The sequence below is a fragment of the Scyliorhinus torazame genome, chromosome 18 (assembly GCF_047496885.1).
Source record: "Scyliorhinus torazame isolate Kashiwa2021f chromosome 18, sScyTor2.1, whole genome shotgun sequence".
Classification (NCBI taxonomy): Eukaryota; Metazoa; Chordata; class Chondrichthyes; order Carcharhiniformes; family Scyliorhinidae; genus Scyliorhinus; species Scyliorhinus torazame.
The window spans coordinates 155,792,284-155,814,376 of record NC_092724.1 but is presented as its reverse complement, the minus strand read 5'-3'; the positions used below and the strand labels follow the sequence as shown (position 1 = coordinate 155,814,376).

The 22,093-nt window shown below is 46.0% G+C and overlaps 1 protein-coding gene across 3 annotated transcripts in view; it reads right to left on the bottom strand.

Annotated features, from left to right (window-relative positions):
* The window catches only part of LOC140395655 (regulator of G-protein signaling 9-like), a 105,065-nt gene that overhangs the window by 65,002 nt on the left and 17,970 nt on the right, over positions 1-22,093 (bottom strand). For all 3 annotated transcript variants that reach the window (XM_072483681.1, XM_072483682.1, XM_072483683.1), the window contains exons 2-4: positions 14,319-14,415; positions 2,970-3,020; positions 159-265 (exon numbers count right to left, since the gene is read on the bottom strand). In XM_072483681.1, coding sequence (XP_072339782.1) covers positions 159-265; positions 2,970-3,020; positions 14,319-14,415 — 255 coding nt within the window. The remainder of the gene's footprint in view (positions 1-158; positions 266-2,969; positions 3,021-14,318; positions 14,416-22,093) is intronic.

Sequence of the window (22,093 nt, the reverse complement as noted above, 5' to 3'; positions counted from 1 at the left end):
GTTTCTCTGCTGAAGCAGTTCTGTTTTGTACCTGGTGCTGCATTTGTAATGTAAACACAGCCCAGAATTGGTGAATCTAAATGAGGGAACAAACTCCCTCCATTAACTACAAATTGCATCCACTCATTTCCGATTAGTACTAAAGGGAGTTTGTTTACCTGGAATCTGTACAGGCTGCTGTCCTGCTGCAGGATCAGGTTCCTGGGCTCCTGTAACGGGTAGATGTAGCCGAGCCTCACAATCATATTTCCCAAAACATAGCCTTCTAAAGAAATCAATTCAATGGAACACAATGGTCAGCTAGAGTGAAGTTCTTAAAACAAAAGAAAGTAAATAAAACGGACATACATGCATATATCATATATATACAATAGCTAAACTTCATTCACTCTCTTATCTTCCTAATGCAAATTTCTATTCATGTTGCTCACTGTTCCTATCTTAGCCCTGCTCATCTGCACTTCAAAACACTTGCTTTCACAACTAACCCATTTTTGATGTTTTAACCTTGCAGTCTAATTGTCTTCCATCTAATTACAGATATGTCATGTGTATTTCCACCCACGCACACTGGGGGCAGTATGTTCCGGCCATTCCGACGGTGGAATTTTCCGGTCCTGCAGACGGTGACCCCCTGCGGCAGGCTCCCTGGCGGCAGAAGTTGCGAACAACAGGAAACCCCATTGACCATGGTAGGATTGAAAGATCCCACTGCTGGCTGTCACAAAACACACCGCGCCAGGAAAGGGGCGTGGAAATTCTGCCCATACTCTATAGAGATGTAAAGAAATATATTTTCCCAATGTCACGCAGAATACCATGAAACAGGTGTTTGTGTGTATCTGCGTGTGTGCGAGTTAATAATGTAATTAGATGGAAGACAATTAGACTGCAAAGTTAAAACATCAAAAATGGGTTAGTTGTGAAAGCAAGTGTTTTGAAGTGCAGATGAGCAGGGCTAAGATAGGAACAGTGAGCAACATGACTAGAAATTTGCATTAGGAAGATAAGAGAGTGAATTGAAGTTTAGCTATTGTATTTCAAAAGGAAAGTTTATACCTGGCAAAGATCATAAATGAGTAAAGGCAAAGTATTGAGTTTATTTTTATCCAAAATCCATGAAAACAATATGAAAGATGTTTATATTCTGGCACTTTGGCCCAGGCACCATGATTGGCGCAGGCTTGGAGGGCCGAAGGGCCTGTTTCTGTGCTGTACTGTTCTTTGTTCTTTGAAAGCAACCTCCAAAGGAATTTAAGAACAGTAGATTTAAACATGAAAGAGAAAACACGGGCAGCACAGTGGTGCAGTGATTAGCCCTGCTGCCTCATGGCACACAGGACCGAGGTTCGATCGTGGCCCTGGGTCACTGTCCGTGTGGAGTTTGCACATTCTCCCCATGTCTGCATGGGTATCACCCCCACAACCCAAAAAGATGTGCAGGGTAGATGAATTGGCCACGCTAAATTGCCCCACAATTGGAAAAAAATAATTGGATACTCTAAATTTATTTTTTTAAAAGGAGAAAACACAGATTTAATGAAATGTTGGAAGTGGTATGGGGAGGAATGGCCATGATATCCTAAAGAAAAGCTGTGAAAGAAGTAGAGTGAAGCCTCGCCACCCTCACGGGGAAAAGGGTTTGCCTGCAAGGTTTTGTTCCATTATTGAGTGAGAAAGACAGACGTCCGGTGAAATACTTACCCGATAGCAGCAGTGGATGTAATCTTTCTGGGGTTTTTATAGATTGAAAATCTATAGGACTGTTTCCTGAAAAGGGGTGTATATCTTTGCATTTGACTAAGCAAAATTCTTTTGGGAAATGTTTGTAGAACTACTGTTAACTGTGTAAATGTAATCTTATATGTTTGTGTTTTTTCAATAAATCATAGAATTTACAGTGCAGAAGGAGGCCATTCGGCCCATCAAGTCTGCACCGGCTCTTGGAAAGAGCACCCTACTTAAGCCCACACCTCCACCCTATCCCCATAACCCAGTAACCCCACCCACCCTTTTTGGACACCAAGGACAATTTAGCATGGCCAATCCACCTAACCTGCACATCTTTAGACTGTGGGAGGAAACCGGAGCACCCGGAGGAAACCCACGCAGACACGGGAAGAACGTGCAGACTCCGCACAGACAGTGACCCAAGCCGGGATACAAACCTGGGACCCCGGCGCTGTGAAGCAACAGTGCTAACCGCTCTGCTACCGTGCTGCAAATGTTTAAATTCAATATTTTAAATCTCCAGTGGTTTAAAACTTCTGCTCTTGGATTCAATGCCAGATGCCCTCTCGTTATAAAATACAAATTCCAAATCATTGTGATAGCTTGTCCACGCTTCCCTTTGAGATTTGGACAGCCCAGCGATTGCCACATCATAATAAAATGTACATTTATACATACATCGCATATGTGCACACATCAAATTGTTAGGATGTTGGAATTCGAAAAGGAGAGAATTGGCTCAACTGGTAGGCATTTAGCTGCACTGATGACTTGTGAGGTGTAGATTAGCCTGGCAACAGGGTGAAACAGATACTTTTTTAAACAAATTCAACCCTGCTTTTGGAAGTATATTTGACAGCACCTTAATCTGTTCCATTTGAATACAAAAGAGTGACAAGAACAGAAACCGCAACCAATATACAACAACTGGGTCACATCCTCGGGCTAAGGATTCAGGTGGCACTCTGTATTAAATCCATTTTACCTTTCACTGTCAGCGGGTTCTGTAGGTTCTGTTGTTGATGCCTCGTGATATGCACAGTGGAGGGCTTGGAATTCTGATCACTGAATGAAGTGATAATCGGTGGTCGGTTATTGGTTGGGGGAGGCAGGGGTGGGGAGAGATGCTGTGGAAACATTACGTTACGCAGGATTGGCAGAGGTATGGAAGGGTGAGGGAGACGTTTTTATTTTAAAAATAGATCTGACGGGGCATGTATATAAACTTGCGCTCTTACCTTCATCTGTAATTTGCAGACGCTGAATCAGCCACTTCAATACATCATGCCCTACAAATGGAAAAGGCAGCATTGTGAAAAGGTCCAAAAGCTGGGATTGCCTAATGCACAAAAGGGGTTGGACTGGTTTCAAGCCAAAATTGTTGGTTTCCGCACACACATTTCTATGAGATATTTTCGCACCTTTCTTTTGTTACGATCCCAGTTATAATAGTAATAATAATAATAATAACAATCACTTATTGTCACAAGTAGGCTCCAATGAAGTTACTGTGAAAAGCCCCTAGTCACCACATTCCGGCGCCTGTTCGGGGAGGCCGGTACGGGAATTGAACCCGTGCTGCTGGCCTTGTTCTGCATTACAAGCCAGCTGTTTAGCCCACTGTGCTCCACCAGTTGATGTTATAACTGGACTTGATGATCCCAGAATGGAACCCTGGCTCAAAAGACCGTAACTTTTACTTTTCTTAAATAAAATGTGGGAGAACAGAGTCACGGACTGCTAATTCGTTTTAAGAAAAACACTTTTATTACGCATGGAAACATTGGATTATAATACAATACAATACTCCTTTCCTCCTCATATCGCTTAACAAATACACACAGATTTAAAGATTAACATGGATTACAAAGTACATCTTAAACTGCAATTATCTCATTAACACAAAAAGTCCCTCTTAATCACACAAGGTGACTGTGGTAAGACACACTCCACCCTGAACCCAAGTGTAGGTCTGTAAAATTTTCCTCAAAATCCCCCCAGATGATTCTTATACCGTGAGCCACCTTGTCTCACTGAACTCTGGCTTCCACACGAGTGATTTAAAATCCCGCTTTCAAAAGTCACACTTTCAGATATCATTTAAAATTGTGTTTTCCCCCCACTGATTCCTCCAAGGTTTCAGGTTTTACACCTCTCCCTTTAGGATTCCTCGTCATAGAGGCTGTTACACAAACTCCGAAGTCCACCCACCGATTTTCACAATTATTTCAAATAATGTCTCCCAAACTGTAGTAATTTCTCACAAACCTGAGCACTGCTGCAGAGATCTTTCTGGCCTCTCAACTCTCTGTGATTTTACCAAACAGTAATCTGTACTGGTTCCCAGTTTCTCCTGTTCTGTTAACTCCAGACTTCTTGGAAACTTCTCTTCATTTTTCCAGTTTCCTTAATTAGCTGGAATTTAGACTTCCGACGTCCGTTTTCATAACCATGGCTCCATAGTATGGCTTTTCTTCTAGCAAGGCTGAGAGAGATGTTCCTTCTTTAGCCTTCTAAAACCAACTTCTTCAAGCAGAGCTGTGAGAGCTCCCTTCTCTCTCACTACCTATCTCCAACTGCAACCAAATTAATTAAACTAAAACTTAAAAGCGTCTCTACCGCATAAGGTTCCAGTTGCTAAGCCTGGCCCGTATACCTCTGCTGGCCTATTTATTCTTCATGCCGTAACCCGCTACAAGCACAATAGAAACACAGTTTGAACTTAACCAGCCTCCATGCATCCCTTCTCTCTCACTACCTATCTGTTATAACCCGCAAATATTTATGGGTTGGGAACAATTGACTTCCCCGTAAACCTTGTAGAATACGAGCTCCCCGTTAAGGGGGGGGCTCTAAACAATGTATACTGGATGGTATATAAAGCCAGCCAGTTAGGCATTGGCAACACTGACCTAGTTGGGAGCTACTGTGTGATGTACATAATAGTTATTGTAAATAAACTAACTTTTAAAAATAATTCTCGGTGTGGGCTCCTTTGTGGCCTTGCAAAACTATCTCTAACTACAATCAAATTAACTAAACTGAAACTTACGATTTTCCTTTATTTTACCTGCCAGTATCATTTCACGTCCTCTTTTTGCTCTCCTAATTTCCTTTTTAAGTTTCCCCTTGGACATTCTATTCTCCTCTCGGGCTTCTGCTGTTTTGGGCCCTCGATACCTGCCACCAGCCTCCATCTCTTTCTCTTTATCCAATGCTGTATATCCCTCGATATCCAGGGTTCACTGGATTTGTTGATCTCACCCTTTTTCTTTTATTATGGGCCAGGGTTTAGAGAGCCCCAAAGTGAATCATGGAGTTCACCTGACCCACAACTTTTAATAGATTGTGGTGTGGGGAGCACACGGCCCACTCTACAAGTATGGTACTTCAGAAATGGAAAATATTTTTTTAAACAGCAAAACAATGTTTATTCTATGAACTCAAGTTAACCTTTCGAAAACAAACAGTGAACACCTTAGCAACCAGTAAATCAAATATACCCCCCAAAGAATACAACACTAAGTAATCTGTAAGCTGTCCTTTTAACACCCTTTAAACTGTCCTTTTAACAAACCTTTAAACAGAAGCACATCAGGGTTGACATTCACTACTGAGAACATTTATAATTCTGAATTCATCAAATGATCCAGAGATAGTCTTTCATGGTAGAGAGCTCAACAGTACAGCTGTTTTGTCTGATTTCAGCTGCAACACAAAACCAAAAAGACACAGACACACCCAAGTTTGTCTCAAAGTGAAACTAAAAAGCAGAACCAGAGCTCAGCTCCACCCACACTCTGACATCACTGCAGTAACATGAGCAGCCAAACATTTCTTAAAGCGACATTCTCATGACACTTTCCTGGAATGTGGTACTGGGGACAGGCTGACAGAGGGACAAAGCCATATAGGCCAAAAACAGGCAATACCAAATGAGAACCTGGTTGGAATGGCTCTCTGCCGCTCCACTCAAGCCAGCACAGAAACTCATTATCACTAAATGCAACATTTGATCACCCAATTACAGCATTTATCACCATTACACAAATGGACAAAAGACCATGCTATGAATTTCGAGGCAGTAGAGATAAACTTTACAACAGGAAGAATGGAAAACAAAGAGGCCACCAACTGGCTAATAGTTGGTCAGACTATGTTTCAGAGGAGCATGGATCCTGATTAAATCGCCCTGGTTAAACAGGAGTACCCTGTTTATTTCCATTTATGAATTTAAGTCTTGATGATTTTAGGATCCCTGATAAGAACCCAACTATTTGCAATTTGTAAAACTGGGAGGAAATATGACTGCACCACAGGGGTGATAACACTGGCCCATAGGTATCTTTTAAAACAAACTTTAATTTAAACACAGAATTAACCATATTAACAATAAATAAATAACTTTACAATTAACAGTCTTAAATCAAAGAAGGAACTCCAACTTACCTACTAAATCTGCCACTAAATATTCTATTTAAGCAAACCAATATAGTCCAAATACCACTTATAAATAAAGTCAACAGCCAATCAGGTTTTACTTGCTTTTCTCCGTTCAGAGACCTTGGAGAGAACCTTTCAGAAGCAAACTGAAAGATACCTTGTCAGACGAAATGACAAAATTTCAACTATAGACATAGCTGGCTCCTCCCCTTGATTACATAATCTGTACCTAAATCAGAAGGCGTTTTTGTCTCCTCCCACAATATGTTCCATGACCTGTATAACCAGGACCAAATACAATATCTCTCATTTTTTTTTTTTTTTTTTTATAAATGTTTTATTGAAAATTTTTTCCCAAACAACAATTTTTCCCCTCTTACAAAGCAAACGCAACAATAACAATACAGAAATTTTAAACAATACACAAGTAACAAAACCCCTTTATCTTTGACCTAAACTAAACCCCCCCTCTCCCCCCCCCCCTCCCCCTGGGTTGCTGCTGCTGGTCATCTGTCTTCCCTCTAACGTTCCCCTAGGTAGTCGAGAAATGGCTGCCACCGCCTGGTGAACCCTTGAGCCGATCCTCTCAGGGCAAACTTTATCTGCTCCAGTTTAATGAACCCCGCCATATCATTTACCCAGGCCTCCAGTCCGGGGGGTTTCGCCTCCTTCCACATGAGTAGGATCCTGCGCCGGGCTACTAGGGACGCAAAGGCCACAACGTCGGCCTCTTTCGCCTCCTGCACTCCCGGCTCTTCCGCAACTCCAAATAGAGCTAACCCCCAGCCTGGTTTGACCCGGGCCTTCACCACCCGCGAAATCACTCCCGTCACTCCCTTCCAATACCCTTCCAGTGCCGGGCATGCCCAAAACATATGTGCGTGGTTTGCCGGGCTCCCGCCACACCTCCCACATTTGTCCTCCACTCCAAAGAACCTGCTCAATCTTGCTCCCGTTATGTGTGCTCTATGTAGCACCTTAAATTGAATCAGGCTAAGCCTGGCGCATGAGGAAGAGGAATTTACCCTGCTTAGGGCATCAGCCCACATACCCTCCATACAATATCTCTCATAAATTATCTACACCCCAGGGACCTCCAAACCAAAACAAAACAATATTCCATTAGCCAACTATCTGTAAACAAGTAAATGGTTAAAATCAATGATTACCTCACTTTTACAACCCCATAATCACAGCTTTAGCAGACATACTGTCTGTATGTATCTTACCCAGGATTTTTAACAACATTACTGCAACAAACAAAATATAAAATATGACAATTGTTTACATTCATTACAATGAGACAATGGAACACAGGCCAAGTGTGTGTGTGTTTGTGCATCATGACTCAGCACCAGCAAAACCTGGATAAAAGGGACATTGGAACACACAATCAGCAACAACCCGGGAATCCCCAGGAGCAAGCATCACAAAAGCCCGAGGGGCAGAGCAGAAAATGTCCACATCGAGTGATTGCAGCCTGGTCAGCCCCCTTCACTAGTGGTGGTAATACCTAGAGCTCAGCTGTGAGTCTGAGTCATGTTCTATGTGATTGATTTTGATTGTGATACCCAAATAAAATAGAGTTACAGTGGACAGTGTGCGTCTTCTTGTGTCTGTCCAAGCCGACCGAGTAGGGTCTCGGTCAACATGAACATGTTGGCTTTGTACTCTCCCCACTTCATTCTTGTATGTTTCCTACTGTTCTGTCACAAATTTACTGAAACGCGTCTGCTGCCTGTCCACTCTGGTCAACAGCACCTTTAAATCCTTTAAAGATGGTGTTCCAATCACCTTGGAGCCAGTTCCCATCCCTATGAGGCCCCTCCCTGCAAAGTGGCAGCGTAAACTACGCCGACTCATTCTTTTTTTGTCTAAGAGGCTGAGGGTTTGGTGGGAAAACTGGTCTGTGTAACTGGAGACTCCATGCCAGTTTTCTGTCTGAACCTGGCACTTTGCCAAATTCTGCTAAGATTTCACCCATGGTGCAATATATCTGAATTGTAAATCCATCTGCATCCCCTGTCATCAATGGATTGGGCTGTATAGAGTGAAATTACAAGTTTCAGCCAGATAGAACGTGATTGGGTTATTCATTTGTTGTCAAGCGCATCAGGCGATCGCACTGCTGGAAAGAACTGGGATTGATTTTACCCACATAATTTGTATTATATAACTCTCCTGCACTCGCTGCATTACCCTGGAGAAATAATCTTGCTGAAGTTGGGAGGCTCGGTGTGCTGTAGTTTTGGTCATGAGTTCAGAGAAGTTCAAATTCCTCCTCCTCCCCACCCCCATCCCCACTCACCTTCCACTCACTGACTGGTATCAGTGGTCACTATTTTTAATTAAACATCAGGAAAACTGTGCAGCTTTACACCCAAATGAATGACAAAGTAACATGGTGTCACCCTCCGATGTTGTCCCCACCTTCTTTATTCAGCTTTTAATAACCCAATGAAACAGTCACAACAAAAGATGGAATTGGTTCAATGTTGTCAGTGAAATTGAAGGTGTGGATTCTGAATGTTAAAGCTTTTCATTAGTTGCCAGAATATAAAATGTATTCTTCCAGGTGAGGTTCTATCTCAACATGAAAACTTTATTGCACAACATTGCATCAGAGATTTTAAAATCAATTGTTTGGTGAGTGAGCACCACCCGTGCAATTCTTAATTAATCCAAACACAACAAGGAATACAATCAAGCAGTTAACGAGGACATTTTTACCCTTAATTAAAAACCAATCAAATCATCTCAAGGCAATCCATTGTAAAGTAAACAGTTTAGTTATAGAATCCCTACAGTGCAGAAGGAGGCCATTCGGCCCATTGAGTCTGTACCGACCCTCTGAAAGAGCACTCTACCTGAGCCCAGTGCCTCGCCCTATCCCTGTAACCGCACCTAACCTTTTAGACACTAAGGGGCAATTTACCATGGCCAATCCACCTAACTTGCATATCTTTGTACTGTGGGAGGAAACTGGAGCACCCGGAGGAAACCCAGGCAGACTCGGAGAGAACGTGCAGACTCCGCACAGTCACCCGAGGTTGGAATTGAATCCAGGTCCCTGGTGCTGTGAGGCAGCAGTGCTAACCACTGTGCCACCGTGCCACCCCAGATTCACTGCGCTATATATTGTATTATCTGTAAATAGCTAGGAACTAATTAGTTTCCACACACCAAGATCGAATCGCTTTAACAACATATGTAATTATTAAATATTGATTAATCTTCTACACTGCTCATTAGGAGAATCAACAAACCTCAAATGTCTATCAACAAGACCCCAAGCTCCAGTTGGCGCCATTTTAATTGTCTGTCCCCAGTCTGCTACACTCTCTAAGTGAAGCTAGATGGAAGCTGGAGGAAAGGTTCTTAGGCTCAACACAGAGTTCAAGTTTCCGATCATAATCATTGCTCCCATTCTCTCGTATGGAGCAATGCTTCTTCTGTTGTCATTCACATCTCCCCATGACCCATCTTTTGTTACTTTACTTGTTACCATCCCCTTCTGCCTTGTGCCATCAACCCTTCTGCTATTTAACCTGTCCTGCCTTCCATCCCATCACAGACCTCCTCTGCCGTTCTTTCCTGAGGGCACAGCTACCAACTGGAGCAAAAGGAAATCAAGATGGGCAAGGGGGCAGCATCAGAGGAACGCAGAGGTTTTGGAAGGTTTAGGGCCGGAGGAGGTTACTGCCAATCCTCTCCCACATGGGCCAGGTAGCAGACCTGGAGGAACCACAGATCCGACAAGGAGCGCCTTCCTGGAGAACAGGAGCCAAAATTGGTGGAGGATGGTGTTCTGATCCTGTCTACTATCTAACAGCTGAATTCGCAAAGGAAATTTCAAATCAATAGGTTCCCAGTCTCACGTGGGTGTCAGCATTTGGTTTATGTAATCCTCTTACTGTTAGGCCAAGTAACCTAGCAACAGGCTGAGATAATGAAAGGATGAATCATTGGCAAGACTCTTTAGTTGATTTTGTTTTACCTTCTAAGTAGAATGGACAAGTGGATCATAGTGCAGGAACGTGTGGGCTCGATCGGCAGGAGTACAGGAAACAGCAACCTACAGCAAATATCTGAGCAGGAATAGTAAATTGAGACAAGAACGGACTTCACAGCAAAGATACACGGTTAACCTCAGATGAGTTTATTCTTGGGAGCTGTTTGCCCCCTCGAACACTCTGCAATAAACCTCCAATGTCACTGTGGATCAAGCTTCAAGTCAAATCATGCAAATGAAATGGTCTGGAGTATGCTTCAAGGGCTGAAAGCATTGTCAAGAGTGAAATGATGTGAGTGGGTACTGAGATGAAAGGAGACACAACGAGTGTCTGGAATATGAATCAAGGATGGTAGAAAATCACAACTAGTGAACCCAAGACCTCAGCCATAAAAAACCCAGATTGAATTTACATGTGGGGATTAGATCTCATGTAAGGTCTGGTCAAATTTATATTTACCTATTTGTTTCCTGCCCCAGTTTACAGACCTGCTGTATATTTCCAGCATAACATCTGACAGCACAAAAGGATGTTTAATGCCTCATTTTACCGATACTGACTTTCAAAAGGAGTCATCTATTTAATCCCATTTTCCTGTCCCTTCCCCATATTCTTCTCAATTTTACTTCTTCAGATTCACTTTGCTTTGAAAAGCGATTATGCACTTCGCTCCCTCCTATCTACATATAGATTGGGCAAATCGAATTAGCAAAAATACTATGGTGGACTAATTCATGGAGTGTGTGCGAGATGGTTTTTTAGATCAGTATGTCAAGGAACTTCTGGTTATAGATTGTCTCCATATAAATGACACAGCCGTGTGGAGTTTGTGCATTCTCCCCGTGTCTGCGTGGGTTTCGCCCCCACAACCCAAAGATGTGCAGGGTAGGTGGATTGGCCACGCTAAATTGCCCCTTAATTGGAAAAAATAATTAATTGGACACTATAAATTTATAAAAAGAAAATAAATAAATAAATAAATGACACAGCCACTCCGCTTCCATTTTGACTTAATTACCACCACATTTTGGGAATACCCAGAAATGCTGTAGACCGCTCCGTACCCACAAGACACCTAGTTTCAGCTCTTGAGGTTGTTTGGGACATCGTCTCCTGAGGGATCTTGAACTTGATCTATCATCTGGTAGACTCGACTAGTAAGCTTAAATATTTTCTTCCTCCCGTACATCTTGGGTGTTACTGAGGTTTGCCGTGCCCAGCAATATGGCCCTTTCTGTCTCAGTTCTTGTACTTATTTTTCGCGATTCCAGCAATCCCCTGCTGAGTGTCTGACTTGTGCACATTGATTACATAGTTGTATCCTTGCAGACTGGTTTTTGGCAGTATCCATCTTGTGAATCTTCACTCTAGCTCCTATCTGCGAAGCCTCTTTTGCTGTTAGCTCCACTGATGTGGCAATGTCTCCTGCTGACTTGAGAGTTAAGTCGCTTACAGTAAGCAGCTACCTTTGAATAGCTCTGTGGAGGAGCCCATCACAAGGGGTGTCACCTAGTGTTGAACCAAACATGCAGCGTTTTGCTAACCTTCTTAAGGTCACCATGAATTGTAAGATGCTTTCCCCATCTTCCTGGTGGTGGAACTAAAACCTTTCTGCAATTGTAAGTGGCCTTGATGAAAAATGCCGTTCTAGATTCTTCATTAATTTATTGTAGGTTTTCTGTCCTGGTTTTGCTGGATGGATCAGGTTTACGGTAGCATAAAGGTTTTATGTCCTACCAAACTGAGGAATGTTGCAACCTTCAGGTCCTCTGATATTTGATTGACTATGAGATAAAGTTGAAACCTCCATTCGTACAAGTTCCGAGTCTCACCTTCTTTTCAAATGCATCCCTGCCGCCACTTTTGGCTGCCAATTTGGATGTCGGCTCGCAGGGTCTACAATTCAATCAGCCTTCCTCCCTTCCATTTCTTCTTTAGGTATGAAACAAATGGTCTCCTAATCCACATTGCAAATGTTTTTTTTTTCTTTTGCCTGGACTGGTTTGACTTATTCGAATAATAGCTTGCACAGAATTGGAAAGGCCTTTAAATCCCCCTCCCCGCAGCCAGTTTCACTTTGCCATGTGTGCGATCCCTGCAGCCTAGAGTCTACCCATTTCCAACGGCAAGCGGGTTTCGAAACTGTTCGTTCTGCTTACCTAACATTTTTGAGTCCTGAGAAGCTTCTCCTCCACTCTCGTCGCCGTTTTCACTTTCCTCCTTGACAATTTTAGTGCCTCATCAGTTTCCTCTTGCCTCAATCCTCGTCGCCAGTTTGTTCTTGCCTCAATCCTCATTGTCAGTTTTTTCTTTTGTTATATTCTCAATGTGCCGCAAAGAGAAAAGGTATTGGGGTGCCACACACTTGGGTTTCTTCCAAACACGAGGCAAGGTTTATTCAGGAGATGTTGCTCATACAATACTAAGATGGAGGACTGAAGCCCACGCATAGACTCTGTTGACGTCACTACAAATCAAGTGAAGTTCCACAAGCATGGATGTATTACTTAAATACATAACACAATCATAGTCCATTTGCCAACCAACAGCACACTCTTCTCATATAGTATAACGTTGTTTTGCCTGCACTGCTGTTCTTGCAATTGTCCTGATGAGTGCAAGATGAAAAGCTTTGACAAAATGTCCTTTTACAGCAATACTCAAGTTCTATGCTACCAAATGACTATTTATTTTCTGGTCTTATGAACCTTGCTGTGTGCAAGTTCGCTACCATGTTTCTAGATTACAGCAGTGACTATATTTCAAAAATAATTAATTGGCTGTGAAACACTTTGGGTCATGATGAGGTCACGGAAACCCTACATAAATACAACTTCTTTCATTAAAAAAACACCGTAATCTTCGTATTGCGACCCAGAAAGCCAGCGGTAAGGAGAACGTGGGTTTTAATCAAGGTCACATAATGTCTGCCCACAGCAGTGAACTATTTACAGAGCACAGTCCCAATGGTACAACCAACATGCCGGTCCCTGTCCGGGCCGGCCTTTGTACACGATTCCTTCGAGCCCCAGCTGAGTGGGCCTCCGCCCACTAGCAGGTAAGTTTACATTCCACGAGTCCCACGGGGAGATCAATCAAGGTATCCCAGTGGGCCTCATGGGGGTTATCACAGTTCGATACATGGATAATAATTTAAGAATCGGTGTAGCAGTAACTTGTACCATCACTGGTAATTCTGGTACTGATGGAATGGTGTTGCAGTGGATTGTTAGGAAGATTCATAACATCCATTTGAAGAAACAACTTGGAGAATAGCTGTCAGGATTGTGGAGGTGGCACAATGGAAATCATGGGCGACATTCTCCGACCCCCCGCTGGTTGGCGGGCCCCCGCTCAATTCTCCGGCCCAGATGGGCCGAAGTCCCGCCGATAAATTGCCTGGCCAATCCACCTACCCTGCACATCTTTGGGTTGCCGGCGTAAATTAAATCACCTACCTTACCGGCAGGACAAGGCGGTGCAGGCGGGCTCAGGGGTCCTGGGGGGGCGCGGGGCGATCTGACTCCGGGGGGTGCCCCCACGGTGGCCTGGCCCGCGATCAGGGCCCACTGATCCGCGGGCGGGCCTGTGCCGTGGGGGCACTCTTTCCCTTCCGTCTCCGCCACGGTCTCCACCATAGCGGAGGTGGAAGAGACTCCCGCCACTGCGCATGCGTGGGAAACTGTCAGCGGCAGCTGACGCTCCCGCGCATGCGCCGCCCGGAGATGTCATTTCCGCGCCAGCTGGCGGGGCAACAAAGGCCGTTTCCGCCAGCTGGCGGGGCGGAAATTCCTCTGGCGTCGGTCTAGCCCCTCAATGTTGGGGCTCGGCCCCCAAAGATGCGGAGCATTCCGCACCTTTGGGGCGGCGCAATGCCCGTCTGATTGGCGGACATCGCGCCGTTTCCGGAGAACTTTGCCGCATATTTGCAGCAGCAATGAAGAATATTAATAATAATATCCTTTTATTGTCACAAGTTTGAAGTTACTGTTAAAAAAACCCGAGTCGCCACATTCCGCCATGTTCGGATAAGCTGGTACGGGAATTGAACCTGCGCTGCTGGCCTTGTTCTGCATCACAAACCAGCTATCTAGCCCACTGAGCTAAACCAGCCCATGCCAGCCCTCTTACCTGTCATGGCATGAGGGATAGTCGTTATCATCAGCCTCTGTGCTTGCGTTTTAATTCCAGAATTTGGTTCTTGCATCTCCATTATTAGAGGTTCAATCTAAAGAGAGGAGAGGTCCAAACAAGATGAAAAGTAGATGATCAAAGGAAAAGTTGAGTAACAAAGACAAATATTTCAACACCATTTTCACAAGGTTGTGCTTGTTGCACAGGAGGTGATGCCTAAGTAGTTCTCAGACCGTTGAGCTGAACATTCATCTCCTGATGGCAGAATGTACAGCTAGTCCCTGAAAGATCAACCAGGACTACCAACATAGAACATACAGTGCAGAAGGAGGCCATTCGGCCCATCGAGTCTGCACCGACCCACTTAAGACCTCACTTCCACCCTAACCCCGTAACCCAATAACCCCCATCTAACCTTTTTGGTCACTAAGGGCAATTTAGCATGGCCAATTCACCTAACCTGCAATGGCCAATTCACCTAACCTGTCTTTGGACTGTGGGAGGAAACCGGAGTACCCGGAGGAAACCCACGCAGACACGGGGAGAACGTGCAGATTCCGCACAAACAGTGACCCAGCAGGGAATCGAACCTGGGATCCTGGCGCTGTGAAGCCACAGTGCTATCCACTTGTGCTACCATGCTGCCTAAACTTTGCAACTATTTCAGAGAGTCACTCCTGATTCACCGTCTACAAGGCATAAGTCAGGGGTGTGATGGAATAATCTCCACTTGCCCAGATGAGTGCAGCTCCAAAACTCTAAAGCTCCACACCATCCAGGACAAAGCCCTCTTGATCGGCACCTCATCCTCCACCTTAAACATTCACTCCCTCCACCACCAACATCCAGTGGCAGCATGTGTATTGTTTACAAAATGCACTGGAGCAACTCATCAAACCTCTTCAGGCAGCACATTCCAAACCCGTAACCTCTACCGCTTAGAACAGCAGCATGTGAATTCCACCACCTAAAGATTTTCCTCCCGTGTCACACACCATCCTGACTTGGAGATATATTGCTGTTCCTTAACCGTCACTGGGTCAAAAACCTGAAACGTCCTTGCTAACTACACTGTGTGTGTACCTACACAACATGAAGCACAGCAGTTCAAGAAGGCAGTTCACCAGCAGCCTCTCAAGGGCAATTGGGGATGGACATCAAATGCTGGCGTTGCCAGCCATACCCACCACAGCAAACTAATTAAAAAACTCCACATTCCTATGTCGCAGACAGTTGATCAAATGGCTCACTTTGTACCTCTGGGCTGAATTTCCTTTCACATCAGCATTGCCTGGCAACTACCCCTCCCCCCCCCCTTCCCCACTCCTCCCCATCCCCACACCTTCCCCTCCCACTCCAAGTTAGGGTACAGATTGACAAAAGTGGCAAATCCATTTGCAACCTTTAACGTAGCTGAAGGGACATTTGCACCATGTCTAGCCACACACTTTTAAGTGGGCACATCCCTTTGAAGTTAAAAAAAATAAATTTAGTGTACCCAATTATTCTATTTTTTAATTAAGGAGCAATTTAGCGGGGCCAATCCGCCTAATGTGCGCATTTTTGGGTTGAGGGGGTGAGACCCGCGCAGACACGGGGAGAATGTGCAAACTTCACACGGACAGTGACCCAGGGCTGGGATCGAACCCGGGTCCTCAGCGCCATAGGCAGCAGTGCTAACCACTGCACCACCCTATCCCTTTAAATTTGACCCGTAACAGGATTGCTTCCTTTTTCCATTAAGTCACGTGAGTTCAAACAGTCAAGCTGGGAAGGATAAAATATGGATCAATATAAATCATAAGGAAGTTATGCTTGCAGCAAACAGACAAACTTTATTTACTTCAAATGGAGCAGGGGAATTATTTTTATTTAAGCTTTCATTCAGTATGCGCTCATTTGTAACAATGCAGATAAAAAAACTTGCAAGGAGGTCAGTGGGATCAGTTAAGCAGCAAATGGCCAGGCCCATGTCAAAAGTAAGAAGTTAAATGTCGAGTGGAAAATGTTCGGCACATTTTTATCCATTGGGTGGAATCAAGCGAGGACCAGAGTGGTCCAGAAAAGGACCGGGCAGCAGAAGTGGACTCAGCATTTGCATTGCTGGACAATGTGGAGAAGCAGTTAGCATGTTAGAGTACCAGCTGCAAACAGGAGAAGACAATTCTGAAGAGGTTATGCCACGGTTTGGAGTTCCGGGTAATCCATTGCTAAAGAAATGGAGAGGCTGGTCCCAATTCCCGATAACTGACACCGTGCTTTCTTACTTCGATTTCAATTGCTCCCATCGCCAGTATCACTGTGCTGTGTGCAATGTCAGATACCGAGCTAAAGAATGAACAGTAGAGAAAAATTAAGTAAAACATTCTGAATTTCTAACGTTATCGGAACTACTTTGTTGGAATTAGTACCTAACAATTCAATCCAGCCAATTAATATCCTCAAATAACTGGGTTTATTTCCCTGGTCTCAGGAATGCATTTCTCTCTGATATAGTCTGTAATCACTATAATTACTGCAAATGCTGTATGATCCTGTTTGGTAATTAGTGCACGTAATGTGGCGTTTCCTGAATTAAAAGAACATCTCACCCACTGTATCAACAATGGAGCTTAATTACAAAACTATAAAAATATAAAGTACAAAAATTGAGAAGTCCTGCTTAAGCTATACAAGCCACTAGTTAGACCGCACCTGGAATACTGTGAACAGTTTTGGTCCCCTTATCTAAGGAAAGATATACTGGCATTGGAGGCAGTCCAGAGAAGGTTCACAACATTGATTCCGTGTGTTGGGGAAGTAGGTTCATAGAATTTACAGTGCAGGAGGCCATTCAGCCCATCGAGTCTGCACTGGTTCTTGGAAAGAGCACCCCACCCAAGCCCACACCTCCACCCCACCACCCAGCAACCCCACCCAACACTAAGGGCTATTTTGGACACTAAGGGCAATTTAACATGGCCAATCCACCTAACCTGCACATCTTTGGACTGTGGGAGGAAACCGGAGCGCCCGGAGGAAACCCACGCGCACACGGGGAGAACGTGCAGACTCCGCACAGACAGTGACCCAAGCCAGGAATTGAACCTGGGACCCTAGTGCTGTGAAACAACTGTGCTAACCACACAGCTACCATGCTGCCCTGGTTGGGCTTTGACTCCTTGGAGTTTAGAAGAATGAGAGACGACCTTATTGAGGGGGACACGTTAGCACAGTGGTTAGCGTCTGCATGGGTTTCCTCCGGGTGCTCCGGTTTCCTCCCACAGTCCAAAAAATGTTCAGGTTAGGTGGATTGGCCGTGCTAAATTGCCCTTAGTGTCCAAAAAGGTTGGGTTGGGTTACTGGGATAGGGTGGGGGGGTGGGCTTGGGTTGGGTGCTCTTTCCAAAGGCCGGTGCAGACTCGATGGGCTGAACAGCCTCCTTCTGCACTGTACATTCTATGAGATGTATAGGATTCTCAGGGGGTTGGATAGGGTAGATGCTGAGAGGATGTTTCCTCCTGTGGGAGAGTCTAGGACCAGAGGCCATAATCTCAGAGTGAGGGAGGAGGAATTTCCTCTTTCAGAGGGTAGTGAATCTGTAGAGGCTGGGTCTTTAAGCATGTTCAAGGCTGAGATAGACCAGGGAGCGAATCAACGCTTATGGGGATAGTGGGGGAAAGTGGAGTTGAGGATTATATCAGATCAACCATGAGCAGGCTGGCTGGGCTAAGTGACAGGAAGATTCGTCTTATCTCTCATTCATAGATAAGTCAGTACGAAGTCTTACAACACCAGGTTAAAGTCCAACAGGTTTGTTTCGATGTCACTAGCTTTCGGAGCGCTGCTCCTTCCTCAGGTGAATGAAGAGGTATGTTCCAGAAACACATATATAGACAAATTCAAAGATGCCAAACAATGCTTGGAATGCGACCATTAGCAGGTGATTAAATCTTTACACATCCAGAGATGGGGTAACCCCAGGTTAAAGAGGTGTGAATTGTATCAAGCCAGGACAGTTGGTAGGATTTCGCAGGCCAGATGGTGGGGGATGAATGTAATGCGACATGAATCCCAGGTCCCGGTTGAGGCCGCACTCATGTGTGCGGAACTTGGCTATAAGTTTCTGCTCGGCGATTCTGCGTTGTTGCGCATCCTGAAGGCCGCCTTGGAGAACGCTTACCCGGAGATCAGAGGCTGAATGCCCTTGACTGCTGAAGTGTTCTCCGACTGGAAGGGAACATTCCTGCCTGGTGATTGTTGCACGATGTCCGTTCATTCGTTGTCGCAGCGTCTGCATGGTCTCGCCAATGTACCATGCTTCGGGACATCCTTTCCTGCAGCGTATGAGGTAGACAACGTTGGCCGAGTCGCACGAGTACGTACCGCGTACTTGGTGGGTGGTGTTCTACCAACTGTCCTGGCTTGATGTAATTCACACCTCTTTAACCTGGGGTTACCCCAACTCTGGATCTGTAAAGATTTAATCACCTGCTAATGGTCGCATTCCAAGCATTGTTTGGCATCTTTCTCTTCATTCACCGGAGGAAGGAGCTGCGCTCCGAAAGCTAGTGACATCGAAACAAACCTGTTGGACTTTAACCTGGTGTTGTAAGACTTCGTACTGTGCTCACCCCAGTCCAACGCCGGCATCTCCACATAATAGATAAGTCAGTCCGGTGAATGAATGAAAGCAAAGTTTTTATTTCTTAAAAACACATTTTGGTACATTCACACAAAATTAACTGGAAAATGTTTTCTCCGTGTCTCATGACTTTTAGTGCCACGTTCAAACTCCGTGTGTCATGTCTGGTCTCAGCTATATATTGTTTCAATCTTGTTCAATGTACCTTCATATCAGATCAGATCAGAAGTTGTAGTCCATTATTTGATGCAGCCATGGACAGTATTCATAATTATACCTTACTTATATTATTTCTACAAATTCAGTCATTAAGGAATCATTTAAGCGAATATTTTAAAGGACCCCCCTCTATAATTGCTGAATCCAACAGTGACCTACTTCGGCTCTTACGTCTTATGGTCTTAACTAGGTTCAAAACCTTAAGAGACAGCTTAACAGCTAAAATGTGGCTTGCAAGGTCTGTGACGTTGCTCGGATTCATTACAGTCATCGGTCACGAGAGATTTCTTTAATTTCATAAAAGCAAAAGGACAACATCAATTCCCCATCATCTGCTGGAATAATGAACCATAGATCACGGCTATCAGTGATTTGAGGCACATTCTTCCTGCTTCTGTTTCAATTTTGGGTCACAATGCAAGCAGTGGGAATCTGTTTTGCACTGACAATGGGGTCATAGAGTTTTACAGCACAAAAAAGAGGCCCTTCGGCCCAACGTGTGTGCACTGACCATCAAGCACCTATCCATCTAATCCCATTTCCCGCCACTTGGGCCGTAGTCTTGTGTGCTGCGGTATTTCAAATGCTCATCTAAATGCTTCTTAAATGTTGTGAGGGTTCCCGCCTCTGCCACCCTATCAGGCAGCGAGTTCCAGTTCCCACCATCCTCTGGGTGAAAAGGTTTTTCCTCAAATCCCCTCTAAACTCCTGCTTCCGAGCTTAAAGCTACGCCCCCTGGTTATTGACGCCGCTACTAAGTGGCAGTGTTCCTTCCTGTCTACCCTATCTATGTCCCTCATAATTTTTTACACCTCAATCAGGATCCCTTTAGCCTTCTCTGCTCTAAGGAACACAACCCCAGCCTAATCAGCCCCTCTTCATAGCTGAAACGCTTCAGCCCTGGCAACAATGAGAACTGCAATAAGCTCTGGCAATGGGCTCTGGCAATGGGCTCTGGCAATGGGCACTGGCAATGGGCTCTGGCAATGGGCTCTGGCAATGGGCTCTGGCAATGGGCTCTGGCAATGGGCACTGGCAATGGGCTCTGGCAATGGGCTCTGGCAATGGGCACTGGCAATGGGCTCTGGCAATGGGCTCTGGCAATGGGCTCTGGCAATGGGCTCTGGCAATGGGCACTGGCAATGGGCACTGGCAATGGGCTCTGGGAATGGGCACTGGCAATGGGCACAGGCAATGGGCACTGGGCTCTGGCAATGGGCACTGGCAATGGGCTCCGGCAATGGGCTCTGGCAATGGGCACTGGCAATGGGCTCTGGCAATGGGCTCTGGCAATGGGCACTGGCAATGGGCTCTGGCAATGGGCTCTGGGAATGGGCTCTGGCAATGGGCACTGGCAATGGGCACAGGCAATGGGCACTGGGCTCTGGCAATGGGCACTGGCAATGGGCTCCGGCAATGGGCTCTGGCAATGGGCACTGGCAATGGGCTCTGGCAATGGGCTCTGGCAATGAGCACTGGCAATGGGCTCTGGCAATGGGCACTGGCAATGGGCACCGGCAATGGGCAATGGCAATGGGCACCGGCAATGGGCTCTGGCAATGGGCACTGGCAATGGACACTGGCAGTGGGCTCTGGCAATGGGCACTGGCAATGGGACTGGCAATAGGTGCTGGCAATGGGACTGGCAATGGGCACTGGCAATGGGACTGGCAATAGGCACTGGTAATCGGCTCTGGCAATGGGCATTCGCAATGCGTTGTGGCAATGGGCACTGGCAATGGGCTCTGGCAATGGGCTCTGGCAATAGGCGCTGGCAATGGGACTGGCAATGGGCACTGACAATGGGCACTGACAATGGGCACTGGCAATGGGACTGGCAATAGGCACTGGCAATCGGCTCTGGCAATGGGCATTCGCAATGCGCTGTGGCAATGGACACTGGCAGTGGGCTCTGGCAATGGGACTGGCAATAGGCACTGGCAATAGGCTCTGGCAATGGGCATTCGCAATGCGCTGTGGCAATGGGCACTGACAATGGGCTCTGGCAATGGTCTCTGGCAATGGTCATTGGACACTGGCAGTGAGCACTGGCAATGGGCACTGGCAATGGGCACTGGCAATGGGCTCTAGCAATGGGCACTGGCAATGGTCTCTGGCAGTGGGCTCTGGCAATGAGCACTAGCAATGGGCAATGGCAATGGGCACCGGCAATGGGCACCGGCAATGGGCTCTGGCAATGGGCTCTGGCAATGGGCTCTGGCAATGGGCTCTGGCAATGGGCTCTGGCAATGGGCACTGGCAATGGGCACTGGCAATGGGCTCTGGCAATGGGCTCTGGCAATGGGCTCTGGCAATGGGCACTGGCAATGGGCACTGGCAATGGGCACAGGCAATGGGCACTGGGCTCTGGCAATGGGCACTGGCAATGGGCTCCGGCAATGGGCTCTGGCAATGGGCACTGGCAATGGGGTCTGGCAATGGGCTCTGGTAATGAGCACTGGCAATGGGCTCTGGCAATGGGCACTGGCAATGGGCACCGGCAATGGGCAATGGGCACCGGCAATGGGCTCTGGCAATGGGCACTGGCAATGGGCTCTGGCAATGGACACTGGCAGTGGGCTCTGGCAATGGGCACTGGCAATGGGACTGGCAATAGTCGCTGGCAATGGGACTGGCAATGGGCACTGGCAATGGGACTGGCAATAGGCACTGGTAATCGGCTCTGGCAATGGGCATTCGCAATGCGTTGTGGCAATGGGCACTGGCAATGGGCTCTGGCAATGGGCTCTGGCAATAGGTGCTGGCAATGGGACTGGCAATGGGCACTGACAATGGGCACTGGCAATGGGACTGGCAATAGGCACTGGCAATCGGCTCTGGCAATGGGCATTCGCAATGCGCTGTGGCAATGGACACTGGCAGTGGGCTCTGGCAATGGGACTGGCAATAGGCACTGGCAATAGGCTCT